The sequence below is a fragment of the Poecilia reticulata genome, chromosome 19, assembly GCF_904066995.2.
Source record: "Poecilia reticulata chromosome 19, P_reticulata-male-v2, whole genome shotgun sequence".
Lineage (NCBI taxonomy): Eukaryota > Metazoa > Chordata > Actinopteri > Cyprinodontiformes > Poeciliidae > Poecilia > Poecilia reticulata.
In genome coordinates, this window is record NC_088848.1 from 23,589,452 (window position 1) to 23,614,137 (window position 24,686).

The window sequence follows — 24,686 nt, forward strand, 5'->3', positions numbered from 1 at the left end:
GATTTTCTACGGCAAATATTTATCAAAAATTGTAAGCCGACTGTTTTCCAAAGGTCTCCATGCAAGTTTGGTGCATTCAATAAAAACATATTAACAACATAATAAAAGATGTTAGGTCTGCAGTGTGGATCACCAGCACTGAGTCTGATGACCAGTGAACAAGTAAACCACTGTCTCAGGTTAATATTGCTACCATATTTCACATGTTCTATGGATTCACGTGGATGGATGAGCAGTGAGATTTGAACAGAGAATGATGGCAGCCAAAGCATTGCAACAACAGCATTCTGAGCAGAAGCTGAGGGAAATGGTGGAAACAGAAGCATGCATGGAGCGAGGGAGAGGCGCCTGTCAATCATGGACATCCAGAGGTGCTTGGTGGAGATGGACAGATTACTGATCCACACATAATGTGACCCAAATGATCACGGTTAGGAAAACTGTGGAAAATTACTTTGCAAAAATGAATGAAATAAAAAGGAACTCACAGGATTTTAAGCAAAAACAGCAGTGTGATATAGGAAGTGGCCCAAATCATAAACTATTGAATATTTTCATAATAGATATTAAAAGATAGAAGCTAACGGTAATGATTCAAAGCAGCTGTGGGTCCACAAGGGGGAGCTGCAGGACGGTGAGCAAATAAAGACAAGCAGGTTGAGGTGCAGCTGGGAGTTAAGCAGGTGTGAGGTGAGCGAGCAAGACAGAGAAGGGTTATACCTGCGAGGAAACTGCTTCGGTGTAGCTGCTTAGAGTGTCCTCAGAGAACTTAGCAAGCTAGGGCAAAAGAAGAAGCTAGTTAAAACCCAGAGGGAGGCTGGCAGCGCACCTCCTCTGTGTGCATGTGTGTTCGAGGGATAAATTCCTCCGCACTGGGCTCGACACAAAACTTAAAATTTCAAAACTATTGAAGGACAAAAACCAGATGATACCACCCACCTATGTTTACCAGTCTATTAAAAGGGAAATGGAAGTTCCTGCAGGACCAAAGGTGATCAGACAGCTGAGCTAAAGTTAGCAGCTTATAGTTTTACTTCTTCATCTGGAAACAGCTGCTGGCAGAAGGACCTCTGGTGCCTTAAAATCAAGATTGCTTTAAGATTGCTTTAATCACCTACAAGATTGCTTTAAGCTATACTTTATGTTTAAGGTGTTAAATATATATTTCTACAAAAGAATGTAAGGTCGTTAAAGGTTCAATGTTTTCATGGAGTAGAGGGAAAAAAAATGCCAGAAAAACTGTTTGAGACAAAATGTTCAAATCGGATAAAACAACACTGACTGTCATGCTTAAGACAGCTGTTTGTTAAGGACCATTTGGAAGACACATTTGTCCCCAAGCTTTTCCATCCTGGCTGATGTCATGAGATGCTGCTTCAGTATTTCTACATAATGTTTTTTTTATGATGCTACTTATCAGGGCCGCAACTACACATTATTCAGGTGAATGCGAAACATAAATCCTCCCCACCCCCCTCGAAGGAAGGTACGTCAGTCAGGGTGAAGTAGCGTAGAAAACATACGCTCCACCCCCCGAGGCGACGATACGTGAAGGGTAAAACTCGCAACATTTACCTCGTTATGTGCGCGAGGTGAAGGAGCATAAGGTGTGCTGAAGTGTATGGGAAAACATCATTGGCGCGCCGCCCCTTCCAGACGGGGATTTGACGCCCCCTCTGGTGCTGCGCCCCTATGCGTTGCATGCGCTGCATACCCACTTTTTGCGCCACTGCTACTTATATTGTGAAGTGCACCATGATGAGACTTGCAAGTCTCCCCAGTGTCCATGTGACCACAGGACATGTGTTCAGACATTCAGCTCTTTGTCCCCGAGTCCATTTGCAGACTGGACTCAAATCCAATTTTCCTGTTGCTTTTGGAGTAATGGCTTCTTCCTCACTGAGTGGGCTTCCAGACCATGTTGGTGCAAAATCATCTTCCACGGTGGAAAATGACTCTCTTACCATCTTCACAAGGTCTTTTATTCTGGGGTCAATTCACACATTCCCCATGCGACCCCTCAGAGCCGGTCTCCTTCCCGAACAGATGACCGCTGCACATTCCCATGATGGTTATACGTAACTTGCATATACTGTAACTATTTGAACAAATCATGTAATGATGATCATGGGCAAAGAGAGACGCTGTTAGAATTGGAGCTCTAATAAGCAGAGGTACTTTAGTCTGATAAATATTACAAAAAGATATATGAAAGCTGCAGTGGCAGACACACAGAAATAAAAAAATTATTTACCATGTAGCCTAAAACGGATATTTAAGTCTTGGTGACTTGAAATCTAACATGTCCCATATGTACAAACAACTAAGAAACAAAATGTAGCAAAAACTACAATATATTTCCATTCCTCCAGTTCCTCTAAACTGGTAGATAGTGTCCCGTATTTCTCAATGGGGGTGCACCGATTGCAGTTTCTTGGTCAATCATTGATCTTTAAGAAGCTCAAACTTGCCAATTCCAATTTTGTCCAATAGCGATTTGTTTTTAATAATTGATACTGTCAGGTGTCAACTTTATACCCCTTCAATGTTCCAATCTTATTTCAATGAAAAACTTTGAACAATACCTGTGAAACAATACAAAATTGCTTTACCTGCACACGGGATAGTACAGCTATCGTAGAGTATTACTGCTAAACTACTAAATTAACAAAAGTAAAAAATAATCTAATCACATTTTAAAAACAAACCTTGAACAACAGGTCAGATTACAGAAATGTTTTGAGCTCTGTCCAAAATAAAGTGCAGTGAAGTATTTTGAATTTGCCAGAAAGCCTCTTTACCATTCCCCTAATCTTCATCAGGATTTCCCCCAGTGCACAACAAGCCTGGCGGGCCATAAGATTTTACCTGCTCCCCCCATTCGCCTCGCCAGGCTAAGCGATGCTTGTTCTTACTTAAAAAATGTATTTTTTAATACACCAGTGATCCTGAACTGCACACGTCTTTGCCATTCCCCGCTCTGCTGCACGGTCACTGGCGGGGCGGAGTAATTCCTGAAAGAAAGCTTTATAGTTGATGCATTGAACAGGGCGGGAAGCCCTGTGTGCACCAATCACACTGTCAGTGCCTTATATTTAATTTAATTATTGTTTGTCATTAAGTATTGTCAACAATGTCTTCTTGTAACATTGTTACTGAAATGTCTTTCTTTTTTTTTTTTTACATTTCCTGTCAACTTGACATTTTTAAACATAAAAACACAGTGGGCTGCTTATGGACCTGGCTTAGTACGTTTTCTGGGGGAAACCCTGTTCATCCACAGATTCTCTCTCAGATTCAGTACTGGACTATAGCAGAATCGCTCCAAAAACATCAACATGACTTCTAGTCAGAAGAAAGATGGTTGGTCACTTTAGTGGATTACTATAAGCCAGGACTATGGATACTTTGGGGTTAACTGTAATAGTACTTAATGTTTCAGTGTGTGTGTGTGCATATGTGCGTGTATGTGTGTGTCCTACCAAGCCAGCTGGAGATGCGCGACTGAACTCAGACAGGACTCTGGCCTCTCCAAAGGCATTTACCAGGACCCACATGACAGGGAAGAGCAGGGGCAGGATGGGCAGCACAGCCATGAGCTACAACACAACAACACCTTAGTCCACTCATCCTGTCATTAATATGAACTGTTCACAGCAAATAATGAACATTCCAGGGTAGTTCCCAGGAACCAGGGGAGTTTCCTTGGTCCATTCCTAAGATTTACCAGGTAAAAACAGATCAGCAGGGTAGAAATTTGGTCCTGAAATAGGCCCTGGTCAGGACATTTCTAATTTAGCTCGAACCATTGGATGGAGTTTAATGGATGGAGAGTTGGTTGAATTTGTTCAACATTATCATTTAAAATAGTTCACTGCCATTATTTGTACATTACTTAGTACTTGGTGCTAAGCCTTGTCTCACCTGGAGCTGAAGGAAGTTGTAGCATGGAGGAGTGATGCTGGGGGCCTGGCAGAAAAAGCGAATTGTGTTCACCACCAGGAACGCCACCTGCAGGAAGGATCAGGTAAATGTTTCCTTCTGCTCTTCCAGATCCGCTGAATGTGTAGAAGGTTCCTGTTAACAGCTCACCAGCACAACAGGACAGACGAGCTTCGTGATGATGGACTGAACAGTAAACCTCTCATTATCCAGCGCTGTGATTGGCCGGGACAGGGCCAGCTCCAAAGCGTTCCTGTTGGTTTAAATCAAACTTACATTTTTGTAAAAACTTATTACTGGGAATGTTATAGTGGCAGAGCGGCTGCTCCCAGAACAACCAAGATGATCCAACCACCTAACCAAATATGATCTAGCTCCCTACCTGACCGGCTCCAGCACCGGGGTCCGAACCACTCTGAAGAGGCGATGTTGCTGGGGGCTCTGGGGCCCCCTCTTCTCAGTCCGAGGCGAAGGGGGGGGCGATAATGGTGGGAATAAATCTCCTGGTTCCAAAACTATGTGCTCATCATCCTGAGAAAGAAACAAAGATAGAACTCAGAGCCATTCCCAGTTTCCACTTCTAATCCCAACCCCACACCTGCTTTAATAAGCACATCTCTCTCATTAGCCAATCACGTGGCATCATTTCTAGGAATTTAGTTATCTGGATGTAGGAAAGACAATTATCAGAGCATCAGAACAGGAATGGGAGAGATCTGGCTCTCCAGTTGACATGTGGTTTGTGGATCTAAAGGGTTGTCCAAGTCATCAAGGCATTTTGCAGTTTGGGTTGCCAGGGATGTCTGTGAGAGTCATCTTGTCTTTGTATAACAAAGCACAAGCTGCGTCCACTTTCTAGGTCCCAGTTTGAGTTAAACGCTGCGCAGGTTGGCCTCTGTCAGGTCTGCTGTATGTCACTCATCTTGTTTGTGGTGTTGATGCATCGGTGGGAGGAGGGTGGTTTGGGAATCTTGGAATTTGTTTTTGTAGATTTTAAGGTTCTGTCAGCATCTTCAGGTGCACTGGAACAGTTTGCAGCAGAGTGTGAAGTGGTCTGCATGAGGTCATATGGTTCCAGACCAGTAAAGGGTGGAGTGCTCCCTCAGGTGACAGACCTGGATGGAGCTCATTCAGGTGTAAAAACAGTTGAGGCAAAAAGCAAAGCTCCTGATTAACTGGTACATCTTTATTTTGTCTATCAACTATGGTGATGAGGTACAGATTATTACTGAAAGAACAAGACTCTAGATACAATTAGAGAGAAGACAGAGAAAGGTCATAATCTCAAAGCCTTGAAGTCGAGTCACTGCTCCTCAGTTGAGAACAACAGAGCATCTCATCTCACTGCCTTCTGGGCCTCTTTCCCCTGAGGAAGACCCAAAACTTCCTGGAGGCGCTATATAATGCCTCTGGATCCTCTCCACCCCCCCAGGGCCTGTTGCCCCTGTGACCCAATTTCAGACAAACAGAAAACAGAGGATGGATGGAGAGTTCTAATTACTTTATTTCAAAGTTTCATTGAATGTCTGCAAAGATCTTGTATACTTAATATTTGGAAATCAAATATTCTGACTTGCAAGTCGCTACAGCCTGACCTTGACGCCCCGGAGAGAAGCAAACGCCTGCTGGCCAGGTCGAAGAGCAATTATGTCTCCTTCCACCAGCAGACTGACGGGGAGGTTAACCAGCTGGGTGTCCCGGTAGGTCCAGTGAAGTGACCATGATGGAGATGAGGGCGTGTAGAGGTCAGGGTAAAGAGAAGATGGCCACTGAATTTCATCCACACACCCTGACAGATAATCTGGATTAAAGAAACACCAAAATAGAGGGAAAGTATTAGAACAGGCCAGAGAAATAACAATAACACACTAGTTACTCTGTAGTGGTCACAATAAAACAATCATACACATGTTTAACCTTTGACCCTTATGAGAAAACATAGGCAATTTATTGTCATTTCCCAACTCACCATTGAGCTGTGCGATGATGCATTTGAGGCGCCGGACCATCTCGGTTTTGTTGAGCCTCTCCTGGCGTCCGACCAGAAGCAGGTTTAACAGGAAGAGAAGGAGCAGGGCTGCAGAATTCACCATCTCTATACCAGAGCTGGGAACAAAAGATACATTTCATTCATATCATCCCAATTCATAACAGATGTTACCTCAAGATTCTTTGCAAAAGAACAAAAATCTATTTCTATTCACAAATACACAGTCAGCATAAGTCAATCATAGAAACAGATTCAAAGTTAAAAGTTCATTATAACTTTTAAACTATGCAGACAAGTTCAGTTTATTATTAAAGTTGCTTAAAAAGTTACATCTAGTAACAGATTAGATCAAGTCAGTGACTTGCAGAATTCACTAATCCTGGATGAGAAAGTAGCAACGACCAACCTCCTATGCATAATTACCGTATTTTCCGCACTATAAGGCGCACCTAAAAACCTTCAATTTCCTCAAAAGCCGACAGTGCGCCTTATAACCCGGTGCGCCTTATATATGGACCAATATTGAGCCACAACAGGTCTAGCAAATACGGCAAGCAGCCAACAACTACGTTTTCCCCGTAGAAGAAGTGCGTGGTGCATGCTGGGATAGTTGTCAGAATGCTGGTTTGTTAATAAAGTTTGATAATACATTTAAAGCCAGGGGGGCGGAGGGGCGGGGGAAGAGAGACAGAGACTGCGGCGGCAGCGTGTCGGTTGGTCTGTGTTACCCAGAAAACAGTTGGGCACAATATCGCAACAGCAACACCAACACCGTGAGTGAAACAATGACTGTGGCAGCCTACTATGTAAAGCACTCGGGACCACTTCTTTACAAATGTAGATGTGTAATAATAGAGTACAGAACAAATTGGCAACCAAAACTGAAGCGTCTATTTTATGCGCGTTATAATGCGGTGTGCCTTATATATGAAAAAAGTTTTAAAATAGGCCATTCATTGAAGGTGCGCCTTATAGTGCGGAAAATACGGTACCTTCTTTTTCAACGAAGCTACTTTGGCTAATGCCACACACAGTGAGGAAGTAACACTATGAACAAGAACGGAGCTTCAATTTGTGACTGGCTGGAGATTAAATTGTTTTCTGAGGTAGAGTGGAAGTTAAAAAAGATTCTTTAACAGTATTGTCTGATAAAGATCTACTTTAGTGAAATTATAAATGAGCATTTATATACGATCTACAGTAGTGGTTCCCAAACTACGGCCCACGCCTCCACATTTGGTCCGGCCCCCTGAACAATACCAGAGAGCGTTTAGATTTTTTTTCATATACCATATTTTCCAGACTATAAGCCGCTACTTTTTTTTTTTTCTAAGCTATGAACCATGCGACTTATATGTGGATTTTTCTTCAACCACCAGGGGGCTTTTTAGCAGCCCCCTGGTGGGGGCTTCCAATTTTGGAAGTCAAAATTGGAAATAAAAGAAGAAAGTGCCCATTAAAACGGAACTAGGTTTTAATAGGGAATTGAAATTTGACAATGTTGTTGATCAGTTAAATAGCATTGAGGGGAAAAGGAAGATTTTTCGGGTATATTTACATAATACTGGGATCATTATGAGAATTTGAGGTATAGATATTAAGATCCAGTAGATGGCAGTAGTGCAACAATAATGGATGCAAGCTGCCGTTGAAATCTAAAGAAGAAGAAGAGGAGAAAGAAGAAGAAAGCGCCCACTTTCATTTATCTCATGCTAGTAGCAGACACGAAGGGTCGGCACTTTTACTGTTACAGTTGCCGTTCGGAAACTACCGTAATTAGTTCAGTTAAATCTAAACTTGGCAACTTTTTCTTTTTCAACCGTAATAAATGTGATATTCAATTGACCTGTTATGACTCAGATTTTGGGTGCCGACCCCCTCTGCAGCTGCTGGTTCATCGCTGTGGAAAACCTGGAGCGGCAGAGATATCTGTGGCTTATAGTCCGGAAAAATTTTATGAAAATTTATTTCATAAATAGTGTTATTTCCTGGATTTTTTCTGTGAAGAACCAAGAGAGAGTTATTTGATTGTGCTTTCTGGAAAACAATAAATTTTTACATTTAGGCACTCCTGTAAACGTCACACTTTTCATGTTACAAACTGACTCCGGCCCCCCACCAGAGAAGGGAAAAGTCATGTGGCCCTCACAGGAAAAAGTTTGGGGACCCCTGGTCTACAGTATGACAACAAGAGTGAATAGGTCTGTGCATGATTTGAGTGAAGCTACTTGAGTTTAAGGTAGTGTTGATTTGAAATGTTCACATTAATTATTGTGCTTTTACTTTACGTGTTATAAATCCATTTTACATTCATAGTCCATGACAGGATAGTTGAGCTAAACATAAATTGGCTACCTGCCCTTCGGCTGGCTGCCATGGCAGCAGAGGAGTCCCACCACCACCAGAAGAGTCAAAGCCCCGCCTGGCCAGTGGAGACAGGATTGCCGGTTGCCATGGTAAATGAAGCTATTTTGCCACTGTTCCTATTAAAAGAATTCAAAACAAGAAGAAAGAAAACACAAAATTCTGTTTGTGACAAGACGAAAACAGTACAAACATCCCAACAAAGCTGTAAAAAAAACCTCAATCTTTAACCAGTTTGCATTTGAAGGATGGAAACCGTTTGTCACTAGAAAAGTTGGAAGATACAAACTAAAATATCTGCCAGCATATGATTTGTCTTAACAGTTGGATAAAAAATGCTCAGACTGATGTTTTTCCATGTTTTTTCTTTACTGAGTTTGAAAACCTTTTTGTCCATGAATGTGATCATACCAGCCAAGAAACCCGTCTCCGTGTGGCTCTCTGGTGCTGCTCCAGCAGGCTGCTGAGCTGGTCCCGGAGCTTCACCAGAGCCTGGCTGGTGGAAAGGCCACAAGTCACACCATCTGCCTCCTGCCAACACAACAGGAGCAGGAGCTCACATACACCATAACAAGACCAAATGTTAACATATTTATCACCATGATTTTTAAAGATTGTTTCCATGCAACTTTTTTTCCAATACAGGTTATTTCTGCTTCATTGGCATTTTAAGTTTACCAGGATAAATAATGCTCTGCCCTGTTGTATTGATTATTCTGACAATCAGATAAACAAATTGACACATTCTGCAGAGTTTTCATTAGACAACTGAAGTCATTTTTATGCAATAAACAAACAATCCAATTCTTCTTTTAAATAAGAAAATGAATATTTTATTGCCCAAAATGCAATAGCAGCATTCCTTCAGTGAACACTTGATCATTTGCCAAGAGATGAATCTGCAACTAAAACAAATATTATGACGTTAACATGTGAAAAGTTCAGTCTTTCTGCTCGACTTAATATCCACAGTGTTGGGTAGATCTGGTGATTATTTCTTGGATTAATTGATGAATAACAGAAAAGCAGATCATGCTTAAGAGATTTATTTATGCGTTTACTCACTCTGAACCAGGTGAAGCTAAAACTGACACCTGAGGTATTTTCAGTAGAGCAGATTTACAGACAAAGAAGGTGTTTTATTTCTAAATACAAAATGCATATTTTTGTACAGTTTTGGCTTAATTACTTTCTTTCAACAAAATAGTTTGTTTTTTTTGAGTCCGTGTAAGCAATTAATCAATTACTAAATTAGTTGACAACTGTTTCAATAATCTATTGATCACTCTTAATGTGATTTATCGTTTCAGACGTAATATTTACTATCAAAAACAGCATCTTACAGAACTTTCTGTTACTGTCCATGGAAAATCTAAGATGCTGTGATGCACCAGCCAAGCAGGAGGCCCTGACCTCATCCTGGCTGAGTCATGATTTACCTGCATGTGTGTTCAGGTCATTATGTAGATCTGTGGAAAATGAAGCAATTTCACAAACATACTGAGAACTGGACATGTTTCTGTTCCAGCTACAGACTAAAATCAGAACAGTAAGACGCAGTATAAGGATAAAATTAGAGCCTGACAATACATCAAGTCAAAATAATCACAATATCACATTTAGCAATACCATCAAATAAATGTAAGGTACTGCTTGGGTGCAATATTTAGTTTAGCATCATACAATGAGTGCCATTGTAGTGGTCTACAGTCTTTAATACACACTGTGATTCTATTTTTAGTTGCTGAAATGCAAAAGCTGACAGAAAATGGAGACATTTTAATAATGCAGAGAAAGAAAAGACTGGGAAATTAGTTTCATCAACATCCTCATGTGTTGCTAAAAATCACTCCACACACTCACATAATTATGTTGATTGCAGTTAAATTTGTATTAATAATGATATTTGTTTAATTCAAATAAACACAGTGCCATTATGTGCATTATTTTCTTAGAGTAACTTGATTTGGGGAGTTGGATAAGATAATGGACTAGGAAAACAAATCTGGAACTATAAATACTTTTCCATTTTCCCTCCCATGTCAGGGAAAAACTACAATTCCCATCTGTCACCCCACTGACACACACACAGACACACACACACATTACCAAATATGACAATTTCCTTGAACCTGAGTTCAGATTTAAGGACCAACATTCTATGCAGCCAAGACAGAAATAACTTTCCCAGAGAAACTAAAAATCAACAAAAATCTTCCATGGATACATGAAGCAGACGGGAGGACCAACAGAGGCAAAACGGCTCCTGACCCTGGCTACATGCTAACAGATCATTTCTCTTTAAACAGACAATGGAGGAAATATGAAGTGAATCTGCCTTTAAAGAGAAATGTACAATGAAGCATATACTGCTGAGCATTTTCTGTTAATGCCTTCAGCACTTATTAACCAAACCATTCAAGTCTTTAATTCATACTATGTGACAATAGTGAACAGCAACAACAGTGGTTAAATGTCAATAAGCTGTTCTCCTTGCTCTGAGCCTGGGAGAGCAGTGAAGGCTACAGAACCTCCATCTGAAATCTTTTTGCCACTCTATCATTAGAAAACACTTCTGGTATTGCTTCGCAAAGTGGGGGCCGCGGCCCCAAAAAGCATTCTCTCGCCAGGACCACACAGCATTCTGGGGGATGTAGGCAGAGGAAAGGCTTTAGAGGCTCAGCCTCTCATGACCAGGTAAGAAAGGTTAGTGACATCAATTAACTCACTCACTCTTTGGTTACTTAGCAACAACTTCTCAACATACACAGTAGTAGTTCATGCACAACACCTCAAGAGGAAACTGTGGTTAAAACAGAAAAGGTCACCCCAAGGCCCCTGAAAAAAACAAATCAATAAGTAGACCGGTATGAAACCGTTATATTGTGATGCTACTCCAGAAACAAAATCTGCTTCAAATTCAGAGCACCAACCAGTTTAACACCAACATCATCACTAAGCGTCAGGGCTGCAGTGTTAGAAAATCTTCAGATACCGATAATATTGAAAAAAAAATATGACGACATCAGCTATGATATATGCCTGTTTTCTTCTTTACTGTCTTTATGATTTGTGCTTCCTGCTCTGTGACCTCAGTGTTAGCTCTGGCTGCCGTTAGCCTCTGTCCTACTGGCTAAATATTGTGTTATACAACTTCAGAACTTAAAATATATTAAGTCAATTACTGCACTCCAAGCAGTCCTGTGTGATATCAATATTGTACACACTGACACCGAGATGACGATTTATTGTGCTGCTCTACTAATCATAAATGTGAATCTACAATGGCAGCTGCTTAGTCACTGATTTGTCTCTGAGTTTTTAAATAGTTAGTCATTTATTTTCATTTCCATCCATTTAATAAAGTGTTATAAGATCAAATCAAAACAGACAACAACAGGTTCTCACTAGAGGTGTAACGGAGCATGTATGCGTGCTGCAGATTCTTGTTTCACAGTTCTACGCTCTAGAAAGCCTGCACCAGTACAGGAAATAACCTGAACAAAATTCAGCAACAAAACTCACCTGCTTCTTGTCCTGCGTCGCCATGCCAACCCCGACCACTCCACATGCTCTGCTTCTCAAGCTGTCATCGACACCTGGCAAGAGGCCTTCAGTGCCACTGCAGCGCGTATAGATACGGGGAGCCCACAGCGGGGCCGTTTCTTCCCGACGCCCTCAGGTCACTCATACGCAGAGACGAGGAAAAGCAGGCAGAGGCAGGGTGGTGCTGCTGGGAGTTCCCACCTGGAAACCGTCCTCTGCCAGAGTGACAGGAAAGAACAGCAACACCTGCAGGGATCAGCAGGTTACCACCAGGAGATGGGCTCTGGTTTTTGACACCGACTGTTGAAGTGAGAATGAACACCAGGAGTCTGGTCAGGAAACATTTTTATAAGTACTCTAAACAGCGCTACTAACCAAACAGCTGAACAGAGATAAGGCAAACGCATTAAAGCACAAACACGTCTTTTATTTCTAGCAATCTGATTCGATTCAGTTCAGAAACAATTTTTAATTCAGAAACACATTTTTAAAGTTAATCTAGAGAGTATGTTTAAATTATGGGACTGACAAGAGGAACAGACAGTGTGTAAAAAAATAGAACATTTATATTCTACAAGGTTCCATACTGTATCAAATTTCATCAGTTAAAACAAAAATAGGTTTGTGCCTAAACCTCTGGAACTTAAATGACGAGTACTAGGTTAGCTTAGCAGCCTGGCTTTTTCTTAAATAAAAAAACAAATAAAAGAAAAAAAAGAAAGAACTATTCAAAAGCCATATGGCAGTCGAGTGGACGTGTAATGCAACATGCAGTAAACTCACAAAAAGGCAAAGAGGTACAAATTAAACACATTTTAAAATATTTAAGCATTTTGAATTGATTCCTAATTCCCTGGACTAGGAGTGGCATTTTGTTTCTTTTTTTTTTTACTCAAAACATGTCAATAATTTCACCAAGAACTAGTTGACAATTAAGAAATTAAAATGTTCTGGGCCTAGTCAAAGCCCAGAATTGTATCTTATTAAGATGCCGAGAGTTGACTTGAAACAGACTCAACATGCAAGAACCTCTCACACATCTGGCTGTTTCTAGTAAAGCTAGTAACATCAGCTATCAGAGGCCAAACTCAGTTCCAAACCCATTTTTGTGTTTCCCTATAATTCTCATTTTGGTAGAACTAAATATTTAAATGAGGAGTCCTATTTTGTCACTGTTATGTATGAAACTTCTTTTTTATTGAAGGCGCAATAGGACCAGCCTATAGCTGAAGAGAGAATGAGATGTAGGTCCAGAAGCCACAGCCACCTGATCCACTGACATAAGCAGCTCTGTGGAACAAAAAGCCAGCTCCACTGAGTCAGCAGCATGTTCTGACAAACAGCTGATGATGCTCAGTCACAGAGGAGGAGAGGCAGACTGTAAAGCTGAGAGAGAGATCCATCTGAAAATCAAACAAGTCGTCCAAATGAGAAGAATTATTTATGATTGAAACTGTACCCTTCAAAGATGGCTGACTGTCTAGTTCTCTCTGAAAGTCAGGTTGGTTAAATCAGTGGTTTCCAAGCTTCCAACGATAGAATGGAAGGTGCGTATCAATGTCATAGTGTGTGTTAGTGTAATAGTTCCTGGACGACTAATTTACCGGAAAGTGTGTTCACCATGAGAAACTCGTGAAGAAGAAGAACCAGCTGTCCTTTCCTGACTTCAAACGCAAACTCACTTTGTTTAAGCAGCAGGACAATGATCTGAATTGCACAAGAATTTGCTAAAAGAAATAAAATAAAGGTTTTCTCATGGGCTAGTCAAAGTGTAGGCTTAAATGTGATTGAGATGTAGTGGTATGACCCTAAATAGGTTTTACTTATCATCATCCTTTGAAAACAATGTATTATATTCTCTCAGGCTAGCTCAGGCTCATGCTAAAATCTAAAACATCTACATATGACAAAAAGTGAAGGAAGGGGATGTTTTAGGGATTGTGGAGTCAACGACTCAATGCAAACAACAGTTCACTGTCGCTGGACGCTCGTCCAGGAGGAATGAATGCTGCAGAAACTTCTCTGTTCCTGTCCATCAGCTCTTTTAGAATTCTGATACTGTATCTCAAATACTGAATCACTTTTTCAAACCACCGTGGGCATCATAGTTTCTCCTTGCTTCAATAACCAAAACACCAGGGGAAAAAAACCCAATAACACCAGGACCAAGTGAAGTACCAACCATGAAGTCAGTCAGTAAATGTTTATCAGCAGCCTCTGTATACTATGTAACATATCAACTTATGTTAGCTGATATGTTAAAAAGTTAAGCTGAAACTGAGAAAGCATAACTTTTGTCTCACTGTGTGTTGAATATAATATACTAAAGTGTGAGGCGGAACATTTAAAGACCCCAGAGAGAACAATTTCATAATTTTTTAAGGTATCAATTGGTAAATTGCACATTTTCACTATGGCTTGTGAATGTTACAGCCCCTAGCTTTAAAGACGGTATTATAATTCTACTTCTGTCAGCAACATTAGAATCATTTACAGGATTGAGAGATGAAAACAAAGAAAACCCAATGTGTTCCATCTGGTACAGGGTTTCTACACATTCACCAAGTCACAATCTCACATTTTTCTAGAGTCAATTTCTGGAACTCTTAGTCAGTTTTTGAACTGTGTAAACATAAGACTAAAACCATCATTAACAGTTGTGGTCAGAAATTTACATACCCTCAACATGGACACAGAATGTCTAGTAAACATGGGGCTTGTAATGATTTATCTGAACCACTCACAAATGTGAAGTTATTATTATTGACAAAATTGATCAAAACTATAAGGTGCATGAGTCTGGATTTATTGTAGGTGTTCCATAATCGCCAGATGATTACAATTATGAATACTATACTTTGAGTCCAACTGTGTGTATCTTATCCTGTATGTATTTCTGATCAACAGCTTCAAGCTATTTTGTTTGTACGTTTCTTACCTAATTCTTTCACATTGATAAAACAACGATTTATTTAAAGTTCAAATCAGTGACATTAAAATGTGGTCAAATGTCTGACAAAAATCATTTACATTGAACTGATAACTGGTGGATCAGGATTATTCTGCGTCCAATAACCTTACGAGGGTAAAAATGTAACGACGCAACAGTTTAAATGTCTGCTCAATCAGCAATCATTTGTATATTTAATACATTTAAAATATAGTTTTCAGTTTACTACGTTGGACTAAATGAACAATATTGTCGAAATGTCGACTGAAGGCGATCTAAAGCCGCTCTAACAGCTAGCGATAAACCAGAGCCGAAGCTTTGCTTTATGGACATGTTCTCTAATACACACTGATTAAATTAATAACGCTGAAGAGATATCTTGTCTTTCTTGTCAACAGATGCTGCAGACAGGCGTCGACCTATCAGCAACTACACCTATGTAAATTTGCGGTGTATAAATTAATTGTATCCACGTACAACATTTTTCTGTACGGACTCACCTTATGGGTCTTTTAAGCAGCTGTTGATATCCTTCCAAAGTTATTTTGTTCTCTCAAACACTAATGGACTTTTCTCCTTCACTGTTACTGCAGCAGCCATCTTTGGACAACGTCCGTATTGCAGGAAGTAGGCTGTGATTGGATGAGTGTAAGGTGTTTTATTCTCTGATTGGTTAATTCACCTGTGAAGAAGTTTGCTATTTTAAAAGCTCGTCTAGCCCGGCGTAAAACTTTGATAACCCTTTACTCCCCGTTTCACCCAGCCTCTGCTGCTGAGGCACACCGGTCAACATATGAGTGAGACCGGCCAAGGTGGATGTGGTGGGACAGGACGCAGTGGCAAGTTTAAGTTTCGGCTCCATCTTGCGGTCAGTTCGAAGAACTACACAGCTGTATTGAAAATCAAATAGAAACCAGTGACGTGCGGTCAGGGGAGGCAGGTGAGGCAGACCTGTCATCATGGAAAAATAATATATAATATAAAATCATTTATATTGCTATTTTCACCCTGTGGTTTTGTACTATAAAGTATCTATTTTTTTACTTAGCTTAACCAATTCTGATTAGTTTTTCTTCAAAATCGCTGGATTTTCGCATTTTCCCATTCAAATGTTCAGATGCGAAGCCAGTGAGGCAGCAGCGAGCTGAGCATCACCGATTACGCAACCTCTCGCTAACTGCACTGGCTGCCATTCTGTGGGAGCATGTTCGTCCTGTCTGTACCAGTGGCGGAGCCAGAGTTTTAAAGTTGGGGGGCTAAGGGGGGGTCAGGACTACCTGGCCCCCCAGGTAGTCCTGGCCAGGTAGTCCTGGCTAGGGGGAAAAAAAAAAAAAAAAAAAAAAAAAAAAAAAAAAAAAATATATATATATATATATATATATATATATATATATATATATATATATATATATATATATATATATATATATATATATATAATTTAATATATATAATCGGTGATTTACTAAAGTAAATACAAAGAAATAAACTGGTATGGCAAGACCTTTAGAGCAATAATTAATACAGAGACTGTATGGAAAGAATAAACAGACACTATTTCCAGATAAAAGGTAAAATAATATTGTTGAAATGTCATGGGTTTGTTGAGACCACATCTAATACTGAGAATAAATATCTTACAGACCATAACAGTAAAGAACTGATCACTTATTTATGTTTTTAATTAGATATGATATATTTATTTCTTCAATATTATTTTTCATGTCGGTGTTAATGTCATGAGGCTGATGACTCCATGACACTTTCAATTTGACTCATTAGGATTTGATTAAGAGCCAAATGTGTTCTTTGTAATTTCTGTCCAGTAAAACTATTAATCTATAATCAATAGACAGGTCTATATAAAGATATAATCCATGTTTCTGTCTCATATTTGTATGACATTAAAAGGACCTGGAACTTTTGTTTTTCCACTGAAAGCTCTGGTTTGCACAATAAATGCCATGTGGGTGAGGTTTTATGGATGATACTCTGATGTCCCATTCTCCTGAAGGCAGCACAGAGCTGCACCACCAGAAACCGACAAACACTGAAGAGAAGAAGAGCTATGATTAATGTAGTTATAGTTCTATGAATGTTTTAATGTTGCAGAGCTCAGTCGTTTTGCAAATAGTTTAAAGTTTAAACTGGCATGTTGAACATCTTTTATCTGGTCATTTTGTGAAATATTTAACAACTAGAAAATGACACAGAACAAGAATATTTTTCCACTCTGATTGGCTGCTGTTAGGCCTACAAATTTTAACTTGAATGTTCATTGCATTTTTTGTAGACACCTGTGAAAATAATTTCTATTCCCATGACTTTTTTGTTCTCTGGGAAATTATTTTTGATAATAAATACAGAAACAAGCATAAAAATCAAAACATTTACAATAGTGATAGTAATATTAATGATAAAATAATAGTCAGTGCAGAGTAGACTACAAATTCTTTGGTGGGGGCGTTGAGGGACCTGGATAAGGGCTAGCGGGGCGCTGGCCCAAAAAAGGTTGAGAAACACTGGTCTAAACAGAGGAGCCAGCAGTTAATTTTGAGGAAAAAAAATAAAGGTGCAGAAGTTAATTATATCCATGCGCAGTACACTGCACAACTAGTGTTACGTCAATCCGCGTTTCCCCATCAGATACGGCTCCCCCTGCGTCTTCTTGCCGCTCTCGCCCCGCCCACGCGGCAAAATACGCGCGTGCTCGTGATGAGCGCTGAGAAAGCACGCGCGTAGGGAACTACTGACACTGTGAAAGCTCAAACAACATGTTTCGGCAAAGTTGTCACTTTCTTCACGTTTTTGCGGGAAACAAATAGTAATAATACTAATAACAATAATAATAAAAAAATTATAGTAATGATAAATACATACATACATACATATATATATATATATATATATATATATATATATATATATATATATATATATATATATATATATATATATATATATATATAATATATATAACATATAATATATATAACATATAATATATTATATATATAATATGCATTGCCCTTATATAAAGGGCAATGCATATTTCGCCCATCAGATACCATTCCCCTTGTTTAACAGTGGGGGAACCTTATCTGATGGCCATGTTTCGCCCATTAGATACCGTTCTCCCCATCAGATACCGTTCCCCCACTGTAAAACAAAGGGAACGGTATCTGATGGGTGACTTTAACATAGGGGGAACGGTATCTGATGGGTGAAATATGGCCATCAGATACCGTTCCCCCACTGTAAAACAAGGGGAACGGTATCTGATGGGTAATATCAAATATTAAAATACATTGCCCTGTTTTTACTGTTTATTATTATTATTATTATTATTATTATTATTATTATTATTATTATTATTATTATTATTATTATTATTATTATTATTATTGTTGTTGTTGTTGTTGTTGTTGTTGTTGTTGTTGTTGTTGTTGTTGTTGTTAGTTTCCAGCTAAAACGTGAAGAAAGTGACAACTTTGCGGAAACATATTGTTTGAGCTTTCATGGTATCCGTAGTTCCCTACACGCGTGCTTTCTCAGTGCTCAGCACGAGCACGCGCGTATTTTGCCGCGTGGGCGGGTTGGAGCGGAGCGGAGCGGCAAGAAGATGCCGGGGGAACCGTATCTGATGGGGAAACGCGGATTGACGTAACACCGGCAATAAAATGGCTAAGAAACATTTAATATACGGACTGAGATTCCATAATTTCGCTCATGTATATAATGTACAGTGGTTTTTGTCACTAACTGTATGTGTATCGTGTTTTGTGTGCGGAGGAGCGATAAGAAACGGCAGAGAACAGACTCGAGGTGAGGCAGGCAGTTCTCTTGCCTGATCGCTGGGGGCGCTCATGTTCCCAGATATTGTGACTGCACAACTGCAGAGTAAGACATAGTGAGCTAGCCATGGAGCTAGCCACACAGTAAATAAGTAAAGTACGGCAATATATTTGTTTTCTTCTCTCTTCCGACGTCAACATGAAAGACTACATTTCTATTCTTAAACAGTTTTCTAAAGTGGATTTTCAATTGAAACAGGTGATGATAACTAAAGAAAGACCAACACCGGAACTGAAAGTTTTACTTCAAGACAGTTTGATGATTCTCATAGAAAAGACATGCCGAGGATAAACTTGGCTTTGGATGAACGAATATTTTTGTGCAGAATTAGCGGTGCATGGATTTCATTGATACGTAAAGGTAAGACAGCAATAAGATGTTTTTGTTTAGTTTTTTAATTAAATGTGCGTTTTGTGGAATACAGTTAATGTTTAAATAATTCAGTAAAGTAGAAGCGGTAGCTAATCTACCACAGCAATTATTTATTAATAAAACATTAAGCCTAAAACGTACTACAACAACAAACTAAATGTTCTGTTCTGTGTGCAAAATTCTTGAATGTTTTTTGGTGTTAAATCCTAACACATGAAGTGGCATTGTTGTCAGTTGTTATGGCAACGAGTCTGCATAGCTTGGCGAATAAAGATCACTTTGCTACGGATCATAGCACGAAATTAATATCTACATTTTTAAGTTTCACTTTAAAAAGTTAACGCGGCTATGGATAACATGTAAAAGATTAATCTTTTTGCCCCCCAGCGTTGTATGCATGCGCGAAATTTCCGTAGGTCCAATAACATGCATGGTGTCTAAGTCATAAGTCAGTGCCTCACCAGCAATGAACCTCACCGCACGTCACTAATAGAAACATAGCTTCAAGTGACTGTGTAAGTTTTGGTAATTTGATTTTCTCATCGGATTCAGAGATAAATAATAATAAGTAAAAAAAAAGAAAAGAAAAAGAATAAAGTATTTATTAAAATAAAAAAAATTTAATTTTAAATTTGAGCCGTTTTTCGATTTGTTGACGAACGACAAGAAAAAGAAAAACTTATATTTATTTATTTATTTATTTATTTATTTTACATATATTAAAGACACAAAATCAAACTTTTGCATATTTCAAGACAGGCACCGCATTCTACGATAATTATATATTCTGACTGTATGAGGCTGTTTCCTTCAAACATCTTGACAGGAACGTCCCATGTGACAGATCTTCTTTGGCGTATCCTGAGAAATTTATCAGGCAGGCTACCACAGAGTGAAGAGAAAGCAACTTTTTGAACAATTTACCCATTGCTGTCTAACAAACCGTCATTTAGAATTAAACATAAATATAAATATTATAAATATAATATACTAAGGGACTGTATGCGTTTGCTGTGAGAATGATAAGTATCCTGACCATCAGCTGTGACTCCAACTTATTACACTAGCTATGCAAAAACACTGATGGCATGCATGTTAATGCAGCTTACTTTAAATATTATTATTTAAAGTTATACTGATTACAAAAGACATCACAAAAAGAAACATTACAGTACAGTGGCAAAATAAGGAGAAGTCATAAACAGTTGTCCAGACCAAAAATAATCTTATGATTTACACATTCCTTAGCCAGCCAAGGTGTGCAGAAAAAAAACAACGCCTCCTAGAGTCGAAATATATGATGGTCGTAAGGGTTCTTACCTTTAGAATTATGCAAATGTGAATCATTTATTTCGTTTCTCTGAGTGACAATGTTTTTTGTTGTTCAAACTTGAAAATAAAATTAATCCAAATGTAACATTAACATGTAAAATTAAACTACAAAATACATTGATTACAAAATACATCTATAACAGAAATGTAAACAAATATTGGGAAGAAGAACATTCACGACTCTGGGTATAAATTTGGGGTGATGCTGGAGTGTGTGGCATATGGTTTCATTCATATTTTCAGCCTGCATAACCCGGGGGAAGAAGCTCCTGGGTCATACATGGTAAATCTGACCATGTGAGACTTCAATGACCTCAAGAAAGACCAGTGAAGAACTTACTGTCTTGCTGCTGAAATGTGTTATACTAATAAGCTTGATTGGCTGATATGAATGAAAGTATCCAACTAAAACATACTCACACACCAGGGTCATGACAAACACAAACAAAGAACAGATAAATCCTAAAACCTGTTGACGTGAACTTCTCAGTTTCAATTCAATTCAAAAATACTTTATTAATCCCAATGGGAAATTAAATGTTCTTGTAAGATAATTAATTCTTCAAAGAGTTATTTCATAGCTAAAATTTGCTTTGCGTGGCATAAGATAAAATCACAACCAAAATTCAAAAAGGAACTCAAGAGGAGTAAAGTAAAGGTTTCATAGTTTAAACAAAATATCTGGACAAGGAGAACAGGGCATGGCACACTGGCAGAATAACAGGAGGAACCAGTAACGAACAATGAAAATCGGGGAGCTTATATAATAGGTTGAGTAGAGAATGGCTTTGAATGCAGGTGAGTTAATCAGGGGAATGTGGAACGGCCAGGAGAGGAGAATGATGAGCAGCAGAGGGAAACAAACTAGAAACAAAGGGAATCATAAACCGGGGGGAAATATACAAACACTGACCTGAAACATGGAAGTCCAGCTCCAAGCCACATGTTAGAGGTTTAGACTAGTTATTTCTCTACAGCTTCTCAGGAACACATCCAGTGTTCTAGTGTAGGGATGGGGGGAGTCTGACTTAAATTAGTCCATTAATATGAAGGAACAGATAATAATAAAATAGTTACATGAAAAAGAGGACCAAAAACTAAAATGTTACTACCAAATTATCTTATATATATATATGCATCACAAAGGTGTCTGTATTGTGCCTCCTGTAAGCACAATACAAAACATGACTCGTGAAGCAAACCTATTAAATAGTATTTTAAAGTGTAAGAAAGAAAGCAAATGTGAAGATTTGCAAGGTAGTAAGGAGGAGGACTGTGCATTCTATGACTTTGTATTTTTGTGTTTTTATGAACTGCACATTGAACTGCCTTGTTGATGAAATGTGCTATACAAATAAACTTGAACTTGAGGAAAAGAGGACAGAGGGAAGAAGAATTGGGAAGCTGATCAATACTGACAATTAGACATGTTCTCCATGTAGAAGTTATGTTAAGATCATATTATCTTAATCTTCTACAATGGTAATTAAATGCAGGAGAAAGATTGATCAACTGAGTGTTGATTTATGTCTCCTGACCAGTAGTGGCAAAGGGACTATCAGTCATTAGGAAAGAGGTGGTTTTACCACAGGCAGATCATCAGTCTGATACAGGGTCAGCATGAGACAGTCATGCACTCTCATACTCACTTCACAGGTGGGCTTGAACCAACTGACTCTGGACTGTTGCTCCATGTAATACTTGGTAAACAGACAGAGATATCACAATATGATGAAACAGGGTGAGCAGATACTGCAGCAATTTAAAGGTGTTCAACAGAAAAGCCTCCTCGTTAAGTTGTGATCTGTACAATAACAATTTTAAACATTGTCAGACGTTACTCCTGTCCAGAGCCGATTGTATTGGAAGGCTTGTTTATGACCCTTTCACCTTTAAATTTGTTTTAAAAAAATGTCTCAGTTGAGCCCGCACTCAGTTTCTTTGTCACATCCTCTTTGTCAGTGGTAAATAGCTTCTCTTGATATTGACAAGTGTTTGGTGTACATTGGATAATATGAAGAGACAATACAGAATATCTTCCTTCAACAAACAGGGACCTCACTAAATCTACAATGAGTTACTTAGACTGCAATATGTCTTAAAGACAAAAGCCCTGATGACGTCTTCAAAAATGAAGGTCTTTGTCTACATGTGCATTTGCAAAGTACAATCAGGCATTTTATGTTTCTTTTAGAAGTAATGTTTTTGTCCTTAGTGGCCTTTCAGCCCATGTCATTACAAGAGGACTTTTATTATGGACAATGAGGCTGTCTTGTTGGCTTTAGCCAAAATCCTCATAAGGTCTTGTTTTTGTTCTGATGTCAATTTGAAAAATTTGGACCAAAACATGTTACTCTCGAGGACACAGAACTCATCTCCTTCCTGAGGTATGATGGTTGAACATTACCATCATATCTATACTTGTAAATAATTGTTTGAGCAGATGAAGATGTCAAATTCAAGCGTCTGCAAATTCCTTGCAATGATGATTCCATATGCAAACTTCAGATTTTCAAGACATTAATAAATAAACTACTGACATATTCTTTGTCTTAGTATTGTGGAATTTAGCAAGTACAAATATAACTGATACAATATTCTAACTTATCTAAAACAAGCAAAGTTTGGTCAGACTTAACATCAGTGACAAAAAAGGTCTTTGTGTCTTTTTTTCAGTATGTAAACTTCTAGCTTCAACTATATATTTCTTGGAGACTAAGTCATGTTTGGGGGAATAAACTACTTCACTATTTTCACCATCCTCTAGCTCAGTTTCCATGGTCACGGTAACCCAGCTGCTAAAGGAGGCTCTGTCACATCAAAACTAAGAACATCATGTTCCATGTGTTTAATTTCTTGTATTTTTATCTTGATTTTGAAAATAGCCTTTTGATTAATTGGTGAATTTTCATCAATGCTACTAATATGCAAAATTCTTGTCAAATAAACTATGATGTCACTCAGTTCACAGATAACAACTGGGACTGTGTATCTCCAACAAGCATCCTGCAGCTTACAATGAAGCTCACAGCTCAGTTTTTAAACATCCCTCTATAACTGAATAGAGTTGGTTGGCAGAAACACAACCAATAATACATCTCAGCAGGAAGAATTTATGCTCCATCAAACTAGCCTCAAACCCCCCTCAAGGGTGTTCAGTCCTTTGTTCGTTACTCTGCTGATAGATGACTAGACTGCAATATTTAGTTCAAATTAGCTCATATTGGGGGGTCGGTTTGTGGTGCAGCAGTACTGCAGCAGCCCTTTATTTGGACCAGGGTTCCTGACTGAGACAATTTCTGCATATCTTCTCTCTTTCTCTCTGTACCCATACTCTGTTGGATCTACAGCAAATAAAGGCCACTAATGCCAGAAAAAAAAGTTAATTAGGATAATTTAAGATTGAACAATGAAAATGAAATAATTAAAGGGGCAGTAATAGGTATTTTCTGGACATAGTCCCATTTTATAGCACAATGCTATGATACTTTCAGTTGTAATAAAAATACTGATCTTGCAATTTGACTTTTTGAAATAGGCCTCTGTTTCTTTAAAAAGCTTCTGCTCTACTAAATAAATCCCTTCAGAACATCATCCAAATAATGCATCTCATTATACCATTAACTACAATTCTTCGGAGCGTTGAACTGAGAAGTAGTTTGTTTGATGACCTCAGCAGCAGTTAGCCAGGTATTTACTAACTGCTGCTGCTGCTAGTCTGGAGGAGCTGAGAAGGGGACGTGTCTCTTCTGTGAGATGGAAACTCTGCTTGAGACTGCAGCTCCAAGGAGGAGCTTTGTGAAAACAGGAAACGCTTTGTATAAGTAATTATTTAGGCACCCCTGAATGGTTGCCATGAGAGATTCATGGAATTCACAAACATGTGCGAAAGAATCAAAGCAACGTTCCAGATATGTTTATGATGAGGGAATAACATTGTAACACAATACAAAAGTTAAAAAAAAGTTGACTTAACATAAACTACCCTCTTCCCATTAGTTAAGTTAGACATTAGATGTGGGGATGACAATCTGTTTTAATACCTTTAAAGCTAAACCCTTCAAGGAAATATTGTACATGCTGTCAAGTACACCAGTGGCTGTCCTGTGGAGAGGGTAATTGGCACTGGAGTTTTTACATCCTTTAAACTCTTTTATGGGAAGAAAAGCCCTACTGCATTCTGATGAGTCCTTATACTGAAACTGCATTGTGGCTTTACAGGATAGCTGGAAGTCAACAGTCTCTTTCTTATGAACCTCTTTCAAAAAGCAATAATATTTTCTCAGAGTAGTAAAAAGAAAATCAGAACAAGACTATGTTGGTATAATTTTAATT

General features: G+C 38.8%; 1 protein-coding gene across 4 annotated transcripts in view; it reads right to left on the reverse strand.

Moving 5' to 3' along the window:
• Positions 1-15,552, reverse strand: part of tmem94 (transmembrane protein 94) — a 34,356-nt gene extending 18,804 nt beyond the window's left edge. The window contains exons 1-11 of one of the 4 annotated variants that reach the window (XM_081600981.1): positions 15,293-15,552; positions 11,822-12,057; positions 8,708-8,827; positions 8,288-8,415; positions 5,912-6,048; positions 5,538-5,743; positions 4,325-4,473; positions 4,093-4,195; positions 3,925-4,011; positions 3,483-3,599; positions 721-777 (exon numbers count right to left, since the gene is read on the reverse strand). In XM_081600981.1, coding sequence (XP_081457107.1) covers positions 721-777; positions 3,483-3,599; positions 3,925-4,011; positions 4,093-4,195; positions 4,325-4,473; positions 5,538-5,743; positions 5,912-6,048; positions 8,288-8,415; positions 8,708-8,827; positions 11,822-11,845 — 1,128 coding nt within the window. In that variant the 5' untranslated portion in view covers positions 11,846-12,057; positions 15,293-15,552. Of the gene's footprint in view, positions 1-720; positions 778-3,482; positions 3,600-3,924; positions 4,012-4,092; positions 4,196-4,324; positions 4,474-5,537; positions 5,744-5,911; positions 6,049-8,287; positions 8,416-8,707; positions 8,828-11,821; positions 12,143-15,292 lie in introns of all 4 variants that reach the window. The other 3 variants (XM_008438169.3, XM_008438168.3, XM_008438170.3) reach the window with 3 other exon arrangements.
• Positions 15,553-24,686: the final 9,134 nt, after the last annotated feature.